The 11,880-nt window shown below is 38.6% G+C and overlaps 1 protein-coding gene across 7 annotated transcripts in view; it reads left to right on the top strand.

The window, feature by feature from the left end:
- The first annotated feature begins 1,806 nt into the window (after window positions 1-1,806).
- xdh (xanthine dehydrogenase) overlaps window positions 1,807-11,880 on the top strand; it is a 54,269-nt gene continuing 44,195 nt past the window's right edge. For 3 of the 7 annotated variants that reach the window (XM_088908748.1, XM_088908758.1, XM_088908757.1), the window contains exons 1-5: window positions 1,807-1,878; window positions 5,141-5,198; window positions 7,952-8,048; window positions 10,525-10,633; window positions 11,613-11,739. In XM_088908748.1, coding sequence (XP_088764874.1) covers window positions 1,825-1,878; window positions 5,141-5,198; window positions 7,952-8,048; window positions 10,525-10,633; window positions 11,613-11,739 — 445 coding nt within the window. In that variant the 5' untranslated portion in view covers window positions 1,807-1,824. The other 4 variants (XM_088908750.1, XM_088908755.1, XM_088908760.1 and 1 more) reach the window with 4 other exon arrangements.

An 11,880-nucleotide genomic window follows, 5' to 3' on the forward strand; every position in this document is an offset into this window, starting at 1 on the left:
TTCAAGATTATTTTAGAAAAGACATTGGGCTATATTCATAAAACATTTACCACCGTTTGTGGCAGAGTGCCTGCAGGTCAGAGCCTTGTAACGACCAATGGCATACCACTAGAGGCCGCCAAATATGCCGAAGAATCACTTCACTGTATGTGTACTTGGTTTCACATGGTGTTTAATAGAGTGACGTTTTAATTGCAAATTCACACTGGAGCTATTGAGTATAAAAGGGGATATTTTTATGGTGGTAGCTGGTTGGCGAGTAGGAACTCAAACATTTAGACCACAGCAGTGTAACCACCCTGTTAGTAAAGTTGTTTGGTTAAGCGAGGATAAATGTCATCGAACTTTACATACAGTAGGTTGACATTTTCTAAGGGCTAAAATGAGCTACTGTAGGTGTTTTCTTGTCCTTTATCTTAAATAAAACAAGTTAAGCTCCTGAATCTAAGGTTCTATTGGTGTGAACTGATTTATGTCTAAAGGTCCCCGCAACCACACATTCAGAATCGTCCACACGATTTCACTCCTTTTTATTAATGTAAGAATCTAAGACTTCTATTTTGAACTTGAACATTCTTGTATCTACTGGCATCTTTTGTGCAAAACTAACTTCGATTAACTGCCTGTCCCTGTCCACATGTATAACATAGGTAGCATTACATGAATGTTGCAAAATGTAAATGTATTTTTGTTAAATTGTATTTTCGTTCACAATGTAGACGGTTCTTTCATTTCTCACACTCACAAAACGTCACAGACCCCTATACCTACATCAAATGTAACTTGTAAAACACCTTATACAGTTTCGATTTTTGTGTGAAGGAAAATGTAACTGCAATCTGTTACTGTAACCAAAGGTCGCAGAAAATCTTTCAGAAGCAAATTGCTGGCTAATTGAATTTAATGTGTCAGAACATTTTTAAACAAAAAAGAGTTATTACCAAGTTAACTAGTATAATGCCTTCCCTCCCAAATTATCCCAAAGTGTTGTGCATAGTATGAGACCCCCTTCACCACTGAACCGCAACACCTACAGTACAGTACTTGGTCAATCTGGACCAGCAGCTGAACTAGATATTGTAGTCTCTATTTTATATTCTGGTTAAAACTAATTTTGAATTTGACAGCAAAAAACAATAAAATGCTTAAGAATTACACCCGAGCGCGTATGGATTTAAATAAATAAATCAGGTGGTTTGATACATTTTCCTGATACACAAGAAGTTCATTGTTATCCTACTTGTTAAACACCAAGGGCATTTTATATAAAAACTGATAGTACAGTACATTGTACATGTCGTTAACATATACATATATATGAATTAGGTAGCATTAAAATGTATTTTTTATTAAAGTTGTATTTTCGTTCACAATATAGAAAGCAATTTTATTTACAGAGTGCCACAGACCCTCATCAGTACAAAAAAAGGAATAGTGATACAGTACGAACCAGAAACTTAAAAAAACATTGTTATTGTGATTAATTTTATTGGACGAAATTGTGAAATCTCCAAAAGCAAAAAATAAACATGTTATAAACAGATACGCACTTTAAGACAGCCAAAGTGTGTGAGAAATCGAGAAAAGTGACGTTCGGTTTTTATATTTATATTGTTATCAGTAAATAATATGAATCAGACGAGACATTTCCGTCATGCGATACGTTATATCGCTATAAATCGTTATATCGTTATAAAGCGACAAGTTCAATAAGATCTCCCAGTATTCAATGGAAATGGGCAGGTATTTCAAAAGCTCGAAATTAAAGCACAGATCCACCTCTGTAGGATTCTGCACTTCATTGCCCTGCTGATCGGGGACGCGATGGCTTCGGATCCCACTTGCGACGAGCTGGTGTTCTTCGTCAATGGGAAAAAGGTATTCTTTCCTTTTGTTTTCTATTGAATAGTAATTTCCCGTTGAACAATACAAGACGAATACGTTTAATGGCGTATTAACAGTTTTAATTTAGCCCAATGTAGGTTATAGAGCTTAAAGACGAAAATTGTCTTTTTGCTACCTTTAAGATATGGTTAAATTAGTGGTTTTCACGTATTATATTTAGACTTGACAACTTCTGTAACTAGTTCTACTAATGTTAGTAAAAATATAAACTATAGTAAAAAAGGTACGATGATGATCATTTATTGTTAGTATAGCAGGGAATTAGTAACAATGTTTGTGTGTTCTGTTTATTTTCAAATTCGTTTTATCTCAGGTGCGTAGTACAGTATAGATGCGTCTGTTTTGTGTTATTTCATTTTCCGGTTAAGATGAGGAAAGAGTATGGTGTATGAATAAATGCACCGCTTTTAGCATAATAAATAATCGTTCTCTGTTACGTGTGCACCTCGTCGCCTTTATCAACATTCACTCTTGCAGCACTTTGTCAAGCCACGAATACTTTTTAAAAAATTCTTAGGATTTTTTTTATAAATGCTTAAAATGTTAATACTTGTTTGTTCTGTGGATTAAATGGTCTTGTTTATGTGAGGTGGGGAATAAAAGGCAGGCAGAGACTGCTTCAGGTTCGACAAGACAACTTTATGACACTTTTTTTTACAGTGATTTGGCTCTAGCTAAGGCTAGAGAGAGAGAAGAGACAAAGGGCATCCACTTGGAATGACCCAAGGCAAAGACAAAGAAAGAAAATTGCTCCCTGCCTTTATAGAAGGGAAAGGCAAGAAAGGGTGAGCCTTGAGGGGAAAATGTAAGGGGCACCGAGTTGGCCTATTCCAGAGGAAGAAAAAATGCTCAAAATGCAAAATAAGCTTATGTAAGGGTGTAAGCTTTCTGCCAGCGCATGAAGTGGTTCATTGTGACCGGCTCATCAGAACAGATCCTTTTGGGTGGTGCAGGAGTTGTAGCACTGACAGCAGTCTGCGCCATCTTGTCATACCCACCTTCATTAGGCCAGGCCAGGATTTTGGTGACCCCAAAATGCCTAACCCCCGAGTGGGCTGTGGTGTGCCTAGTCTTCGGCATGGCATGGGAAGACCTGGCTCTTCAGTGCCAAGGGCACCACCCCTTTCCTGATGCAGGGTGCACCCAGCGCCCATTCAGCACACCATCTTGAATTTACAAGCTGGGCCACTGAGCCCAGAGAGCTTGTAATGAGCGTGGGTTCCCAGCCATCTCACCCCAGGTGGGGTGTTCTCTGGTCTGCACTCACTGCCGAACCTCCTGGAGTTCAGGATGGGCTTCCTGTCCCCGTGTTGGCACAGGGTGTGGGAGCCATGTCCGGCAGTTCGTGGTCATTGGGGGGTCCCATTCCTGAACCTTCCTCTCAAAGCACTCACAGTGCTCACAGTGCTCACAGTGCACTGTTCTGTCTAGACAGGGCATCGGTATCCCAATGCTGCATTAATATTGTACTCCTGCAGCTTCCCTATCCAGCAAGCCACCTGGCCTCCAGGCTTGGCCTAAATGCTTAAGCAGTTTTGCAGCAGTCTTTACATATTTCTCTCTCTATTCAGTTCAATTAGAATGTGTTTTCATGTCATGGCAAAGGAGTATGTGCAAAACTTTACATGTATAGCATACATGTGACAACATACAAATGTTCCTTGAGGGAAATTTAGTAACACTGTAACCCTCCATCATTGAGAATCACAGTAATAAAACCCCTCCCTTTCAATTTAGTAACATGGTAGCTATAACCTACTTCTAATATTAAGTAAAACAGAAATACATCCATCCATTTTCTAACCACTTCTTCAAACTCAGGGTTACTGAACCTATCCCGGCAAGCAATGAAAGCAAGGCAGGCAGAGTGCATCCTGGAGGAGGTGACAATCAATCAATCAATCAAGGTTTATTTTTCAATGCACGAACATTACAGCATACAGCGGTGTTGTCGGCTGTCGGCGAGCTCGTTAAGAGGGATAGAAGAGTAGAAGGACAGGAATTTATAGGGATTAGATTAACGAAAAGGAAACAAAATAGGACACAATAAATGACACATTTACAATACAATTTACAGACTGTGCGAAAGTAACACAAGGATAGGAGGTATTTACTTTAGAACTCTTAGTACTGTATGTGTCCTGAGAGTGCAAGTGACAGGAGGGCATCGGTCACAGGGCAGGCGGACAGACACACACATTCACTCCTTTTCCCAGAATCCGATTAACCTACCAGTATACCTTTGGACTCTAGGAGGAAACCAGAGCACCCAGAGGAAACCCACACAAGCACGGGAGTAACTCACCTCTTCACAAACTCCACACAGCTAGCAAGCCAGGTCAGAAAATGAACCCAGGTCCCCAGCGCTGTGAGGCAAGAATGCTAAACACAGAGCCGCCATGCTACCCTCAGAAAGAAATCTCCCCTCTGATATGAAAGGGCACAGTAAAACCTCCACATACGATTTTGGTACAGGGTGACCCCATCTTTACCAGTCTTTCTCTGTATTCACAAACACCATGACTTTCTGAAAAGAAATGCTCTTTTTTATCTGTAACGGACATACTTTCCTTAAAGCACTTGGTCAATATGTGTTACAGTTGTACACTACATTTCTACAGTGCCTCTCTCTGAGTAAAATGCAGTACATTTTTTGCATCTGCTTTTCTGCCAAACTGGTTCAGATAATTGCTCACGGGAGATGTCTGGGCCAATGCTAACAACCTGTTCAGTGGGTTAGCTGTGTATTCACCTCAAAATACACATTTAAATTTGGCACATATTTTAGTGCAGATATTCCATATCGCTTAGCCTAAAATAACAAAAAAAAAAACTTTTCTTCTATAAATGTTGAATTTGAAGAACACAATCATTTTCTGTACATTTCATTCTAGTAGGGTTGCACAGTGGCACAGATGTTTGCTACTTCGCACAGCTGGGGTCCTGGGATCAACTCTCGACCTGGGGCACTATCTGTGTGGAGTTGGTATGTCCTCCCTGTATTTACATGGGTTTCCTCCAGGTGCTCTGGTTTGCTCCTGGCTTTGGCTTTGGTGTGAGAGTGTACGTGTCTGTGTGTGCCCTGTGAAGGACTAGCGTCCTTGTCCAGGGCGTACCCTGCCTTGTGCTGTTGTCCATGACCCTAAAGCCAGAAATGAATCAATTATCCTGTTTTATAGATATTGGACATTTGTAAATGGATTTGCCTGAAAAGTCCACCACTTTTGTTTTTCAGATCGTGGAAAAAAATGCAGAACCTGAAATGACCTTGCTGACATTCCTAAGAAGAAAGTGTATCCTTAATTGAAGAAATAAAGCTTAAACTTTATTTAAGTTCTAGCACATAACAGTTTGTAATTACATAACACACACAGCTGTTAACAGTTTGATAACCATTATAAATGACAACAGCATTACCATGTTCTAGCCTCATTTCTCATATCTCAGAAGCTAGGCAAGGTTACACCTGCTCCGTTCTGTGATGTAAGACCAGTTTGCTGCTGAATGTGGCGTTGGAGGACCGGTAAGTATCAATTCTATGCCATGATATTCACACTTAGGCCCCAGTAAGGTAAATTACATAAAGGATTCCTTTATGTTTGCTTTGGGATCCTTTGGGATGACAAGTTCTGTAAATTCAACTGATTATAATTTTTAAATGGCATGTTTTACATTTATAGCCTCTGGGAATGCCCAATACCATTACTGTACACCACATCTCACAAAAAATGGCTGGACATTGCAAATAATATTTGATGTAATGCGTAGAAATTATAATTTAAGTTTTTCTAACCTAAATAGGATTTAATATTTGTTGGCAATGGACTTCATAACCATATCATCGTTTATTTTTGTTTGATATTGGTTGAAATTGCAAGTGTCTGATTTCCAACTATGTTCATAAAAATGAAAAAACGAAATTTAATTAACTCAAAAAAGCACATTTTTGTTAAGATGTCCAGTAGTTCAAAGAGTCAATGTTTTTTATCCTGTTTTTCTCTGAAAATCAAACATCCACTAGGTCCTTCAACTCTGGCACACCAGATTAACTATGCTTAGGGGTGTATCCTTTTCATCCAATAATCCTTCAGAATAGTTTGTTCAGGTCAATTATTTACTATGTTAACTGTCACAAGAGGATGATTCATTTTTTATTCCCCAGAAGAAGTGCATATAGTTGCAACTGGTTTGTAGTGTGATGAGAGGAGTTTCTATATACAGTATACTGTTTCATATTATACATACATTTATATATTGTTAACTAATCTTTTTGGGTTAAATTGTATAACCCATACACTCATGACTCTGAGCTCTATCTAATATAAGAACCATAATACGGTATACCTATATGTCTGAAAAAGAAAGTGAGTATACAAAATGACAGAAGTACTGTATGTTGTATGTGTTGTATGTGAAGAAGAACAACTGAAGTGTAAGGCAAACTAATCACTTAATTTATTAATTTATTAAGAAGACCTGATTTGATTTGATTTCAACATTTGCGCACTTGTTTCTAACGATGTTCAAGTGGGGATATACGAAGAAACGAGTTTGATTCTTTGCATTCATTAATAATATCTGGACTATGATGCAAGTACTGTATACAAATCCTAAACTCGCAGAGTCTAGGTTTTGCTTTTTAAGGAGCATTCTTTAAAAAAATAGGTATACAGAAGCTTTACAGTAGCTTTTTGAACTCTTAGGGACATTTTTCTTGCTCAGTAGATGTTGTCATGTTCATACCTAATAACAGTATGCACAGAATATACTGAAGAAGATTCTGCTGAAGTACTGCACATTGATATCAATGCACTTATAATGATTCCTCATAAATTGCCACTGGCAGCTCCTGGATAAGTTGACATTAGAGATTCCAGCTGTGGCAAATTGCCAAAAAGATTAGACAGGACCTCTTGACTAGTTCAAACCAACACATGCTGAACAGTTTATACTGACACTCACCTTTTACAAAAAAATTGAAATGCCTGTAATTTTCTGGGTCAGCATTGTATAATAATAGACAAAAATGTTCTGTGTACTAGCAAAAAACAACTATTCATTGCTTGTATACAGTATTTATTTATATAGATGTATTTAACCCAACTGTAAATATACAGTCAAAAGCTTACAGCCAGTTCATTACAATTGGTTTTAGCTTGTAGTGTAGTGTTGTGCATATGCCTTTAGCTTTAGCTTTTTTTAAAAGGTTTGGTTCCCATATTTAAAAAGTAACCCAACCTTTACCCTTATTTGACTATCATCCAGTAAACAAAGTTGTGGAATCTCCATTCATGAAGATTAATCAACAGTTTCATTTTTTTTAAATTTGATATACACCCAGCCTTTAAATAATTTAATTCTAATAATACTGCTTAGGACCTTTCCCCAGTCTGTGTTATGTTGTCTTATCTGTAATGGGCATTTTCAAATGTTTTTTTGCTGCACAACAAAAACATGTATCCACTTCTGAAATTTATTAATAAAATTAATAGTGCACTTCAAGTTAGAGACAACATCTCTTAAGAGATTAATATATCTTAATATCTTCATTTTTTTTCATAAACTTTGAACATTTTTAGTCACCCCTGCAAGAGCATAAGATTTGGTGCAAAACATCCAGCTATTTCTTGAAGAATGTTAAGGTTTCAGCTTCGACAACATGTTATGGTAACTAGTTTCACACTTCTCCTACCAGTTGTGTAAAGACATGCATGTTTAATGATCATTTTTAATAATTATTCAGTTGTGAATAAAATACCTGGATTTTTCATACTATGAAAATATGAAAAGATTTCAAAAGAAAAATAGCTTCAAATTGCAATGCAATTCTAACATTGGTAAGGAACATTGGTAGCTCCATTGGTACTGGATCAAAAAACGAACCAAAACTAATATATAGATATATATAAATTATTTAGTCGATTGGGAAAAGGGCAGAAAAGGAGCAGAGAAAAGTTAACTGAGTTAACCTGATCACAGACACTTGGTCAGTTTGCTTTGTGAACTCCTGTCCTACTGCTCTTTCCTTGACCTTGCTCTTTCACAGTGGGTCTGACAGGATCCAAGCTGGGCTGTGCTGAGGGAGGGTGTGGTGCCTGTACGGTGATGGTGTCCCGGTTCCATCCCCATCGGAAGAAGATTGTGTATCCTTTTAAAAAAAATACCTATTCAAAACCTGACTAGCAAAATAAACACAACAAAAACAACATTTTTTTTTCTATTTTAACACATTGAATGGTGCAGTGTTGGGATTTTGTGAGAGGAAAAAAGCTTCTTATATGTACTTTGTAGTTACAAAAGTACAATTCGAATCATAGTGGCTAGTAGAAAGTGTATTGAAATTACAAAAAACCTGGGTGTCACGCCCTCTGCAGCCAGAGGGCGCTCCTACTCTGTCCTGTCCCTAGTTTCCTGTGCTTTGCTGTCCTTCCGGTGTCTCTCTCTCTGGGGCTATATATTTCCGGGTCTCTCATTCACCTTCGCTCAGCATTTACGTTCGGATGTCCTGAGACCCACCTAGCACCAGGTCGCGACACGTCCGCTGCCTGAGGGCATTGGTTTCTATTCGACTTCTGATCTGCTGTGCCCAGGCTAATCCCCCATTCCGCCGCTACGCATATGGGTCTTTTTCCGCTCTCCTGCCTCTCCACTGTTCGTCCCTTCCGACATCCAGGACAGAATGCTGAGCCCCCTTCTGACCCCACTAGCAGCGCCTTTTTGTTTTTCCGCAGTTTTTTTTTCTGGGCTTTTTTTTTCTCTCAGCTCTCCTATTCTATTCGTGGGATGCTTTTTCCGACTTCTGTGCCTGTGAGCGGGCCAGTGCCTGGCTTTCCTTGGGTTGTCCACTCCGATATCAGCGATAGGGTGGTGAGCCTTTTTCCCCTCCCATTCTAATTGCTGGATATTACCTTCCTGACATCCGTGCCTGTGAGTGGGCTGCGGCCTGGCTTTCCTCGGGCTGTCCACTCCGATATCAGTAATAGAATGTGAACGTGCCTATTGCCCAGTCTGTGGTATTTTTCCTGGGTTTTTGTGTTTTTAGTTTTGTTTTTTGCTTGGTGTTTTGATTTTTTCACTTCCTGGTTTCCCCTTCTCTCTGGTCCCCCTGACCACTTTGTTGTGGAACTCTTAGTTCCTATCTTTTTATTGTGGTTTGTTACCCTTGTCTCCCAGGTTTATTTCTGTCATTGTTTGTGCTTGTGTACTTGTCTTTTTTTGTTTAAAGTCTCCGGAGCTCTACCTGACCCCCCCTTCCTCTATCCAATAAAGGTTTATACCCTGGAGGAAGGGGCAGCTCTCAGCCGTGGACGCCCAGAGGTTTCCTTTCAGTTAAATGAGATTTTTCCTCCCCCTAGTGCTGTGCAGCTCACTTATTTATATGGGCTTCAGGAGCCGCCCATGAAGGAGGGGGGGGGGGGAACTGTCATACACTCTGCAGCCAGAGGGCGCTCCTACTCTGTCCTGTCCCTAGTTTCCTGTGCTTTGCTGTCCTTCCGGTGTCTCTCTCTCTGGGGCTATATATTTCCGGGTCTCTCATTCACCTTTGCTCAGCATTGACATTCGGATGTCCTGAGACCCGCCTAGCACCAGGTCGCCCCACATCCGCTGCCTGAGGGCATTGGTTTCTATTCGACTCCTGAACTGCTGAGCCCGGGCTATCCCCCATTCCGTCGCTTCTCATTGGGTCTTTTTCTGCTCTCCTGCCTCTCCACGGTTCATCCCTTCCGACATCCATGACACTGGGAAGGGCCTCTAATTTTAATTCCTAGGTTTCAATAGCAAGATATTCAGATGTTATTCTGCTTTTGTTCCCTATTCAACAGCAAAACGGAATATATATATATATTTTATTATTATGTACCATATCATTATTTCAATATTCTGATTTAAAAGTCTTTATGGACAGTTCAAGTGCTTCTTTTTGGTTTGGGATATGAGGAGTTTGTCCCTTTTCAGAAATATTTATCAAACCTAGCATAAGCAAAATATCAGAAAATATTGGTTTATTTGGTCAATTGTGTCATATTTGAACTTTTAAAATCAAATTAACAGCAGGAGTTTAAAGTATCAACCATTTGCATATAGGTCACAATTTTATGAATTGGTGATTTGACATGAAAAAATTATGAAAGTTTTGAAACATTTTGAAAGAAAATCATTAGCATATCATGCTGACGTTATTTTATAATTTCCAAATTAATTAGACTTTTTTCAAAGTATATATTCTATAATGAGATAAAAATGTTTAATTCTATACATTTTTTGTATTAATTTTTTTGTTTTTTTAAATTTCATTTCATTATCATAGATATCCTTATAATGTTAGCTATGTCTTTATAAAATTAGATTAATTAAATTGCTGAGTTGAGTAAGAGATGTAGAATGAGTAGAACATTATTGCAATTTCACATACTCCTTCTCAACACATTTAGAAGTCACTCTGTAGTGTATAAAGTTTATCTGAGGCACAGTTACTACTAGATGTGTATCTCGAAAGATATTCCCAGCTTCAAAGCTGTGATCACACAATCAAAGTAAGCCAAAAGGTCCCTATTTGTTTTATTTTTTAAAGTTCTTAATCAAATTCCCAGTCTCAGGTCCTTGACAACCTACTCATAGTCACTATTCTATAAATGCCTGTCTGGCTCCTGTCTGTTCCCTGCATCACAGTGCTGTCACCACAGTGGAGGGAATTGGCAGTGTTAAAACCAAACTTCACCCTGTTCAGGTAAGAAAAGAATACTTTAACGGGCACAGCACTCGCTAGTTAAGGAACGTGACTTCCATAGTAATGCACAAAACCTTGAGGAAGGCCTGGCGAGTCACTTGTAGGGTAATTTGTGATGATGTTCAAGAGGGGTGCTACAAATGTGCAAGTTCATATTAATTCCACACATTTATCAGGAATATCTGGTCTATGATGCAAATATACTGCCGTTGAAGCCATAAGACTACCAGAGGTTATATTAGTAGCTACAGAGGATGTGTTTTATATATCAAATATACAACATCACAAATGTAAATAGAAAGTAAAACACACAAAGCTAAGGGCTGTTTACTGTTTTGAACTTTGATCGGTGTTTACAAGTATTTAAGTGTTCAGACATTTTCCCTCTGCAGCAAATTGTTGAGGAATAACAGATTGCATAAAATAATACAAATAATATGTATCTGGAAATGAAATTAGTCAAATGTTACCACTGTGCTCTCAGTTTTATGGTTCGGTATGTTTAAGTTATTATCAATTCTAACACAATTGTTTCACAGTAGTGATACAGTGGTATTTTCCCACAATATTTGTCATAGGCCTATTCACATACTGGATACTGCTTGACCGGTTTCTACAGGAAATAAAAGTTTTCTTTTCTCCCGTTAACCATTAAAAGCTTTCCCCTGTAACCTTCATCCGCTTATGAGGGAAATTTGGCATTATATCCTGCATTGTAGAATTACTTCAGGATGTAAATTATGGCATGCAGTAGAAATTCATATGCATGAAAAACAGGCTGACCTAAGAGAGAAGAATAGCCAATTTTCAGCAATTGTTCAGATTATGAAAGTTTTGAACATAACAAATATCTCTATGCCTTATAGACATGCTTAATTCTAGCTACTACCAAAGTGTCACCAAGGCTGTGACTGAGTTTCTATGCAGCGGAGTGTTCAGATAAGTGATTTAACTTAAGTATGAAACACTTTTCTTGCAGGAGAGAATAGCCAAGGCTCATGGCTCTCAGTGTGGATTCTGTACTCCAGGGATTGTCATGTCCATGTATTCGTTACTGCGAAACAAGCCTAACCCATCCATGCAGGATATCGAAGATGCTTTCCAAGGTAGCACATTGGCTGCACCTGTGATTTTCAGGTGCCAAGTTTATCCATTTTGGAAATGGTTCTGTTGTCTACCCATGCATCACATCCACACTGTCCTGTATCTCAAAATGCCTGTTAAAGCAGAAATTGGATTGTAAAACT

The sequence above is a fragment of the Atractosteus spatula genome, chromosome 2, assembly GCF_055471065.1.
Source record: "Atractosteus spatula isolate fAtrSpa1 chromosome 2, fAtrSpa1.hap1, whole genome shotgun sequence".
Taxonomy (NCBI): Eukaryota; Metazoa; Chordata; class Actinopteri; order Semionotiformes; family Lepisosteidae; genus Atractosteus; species Atractosteus spatula.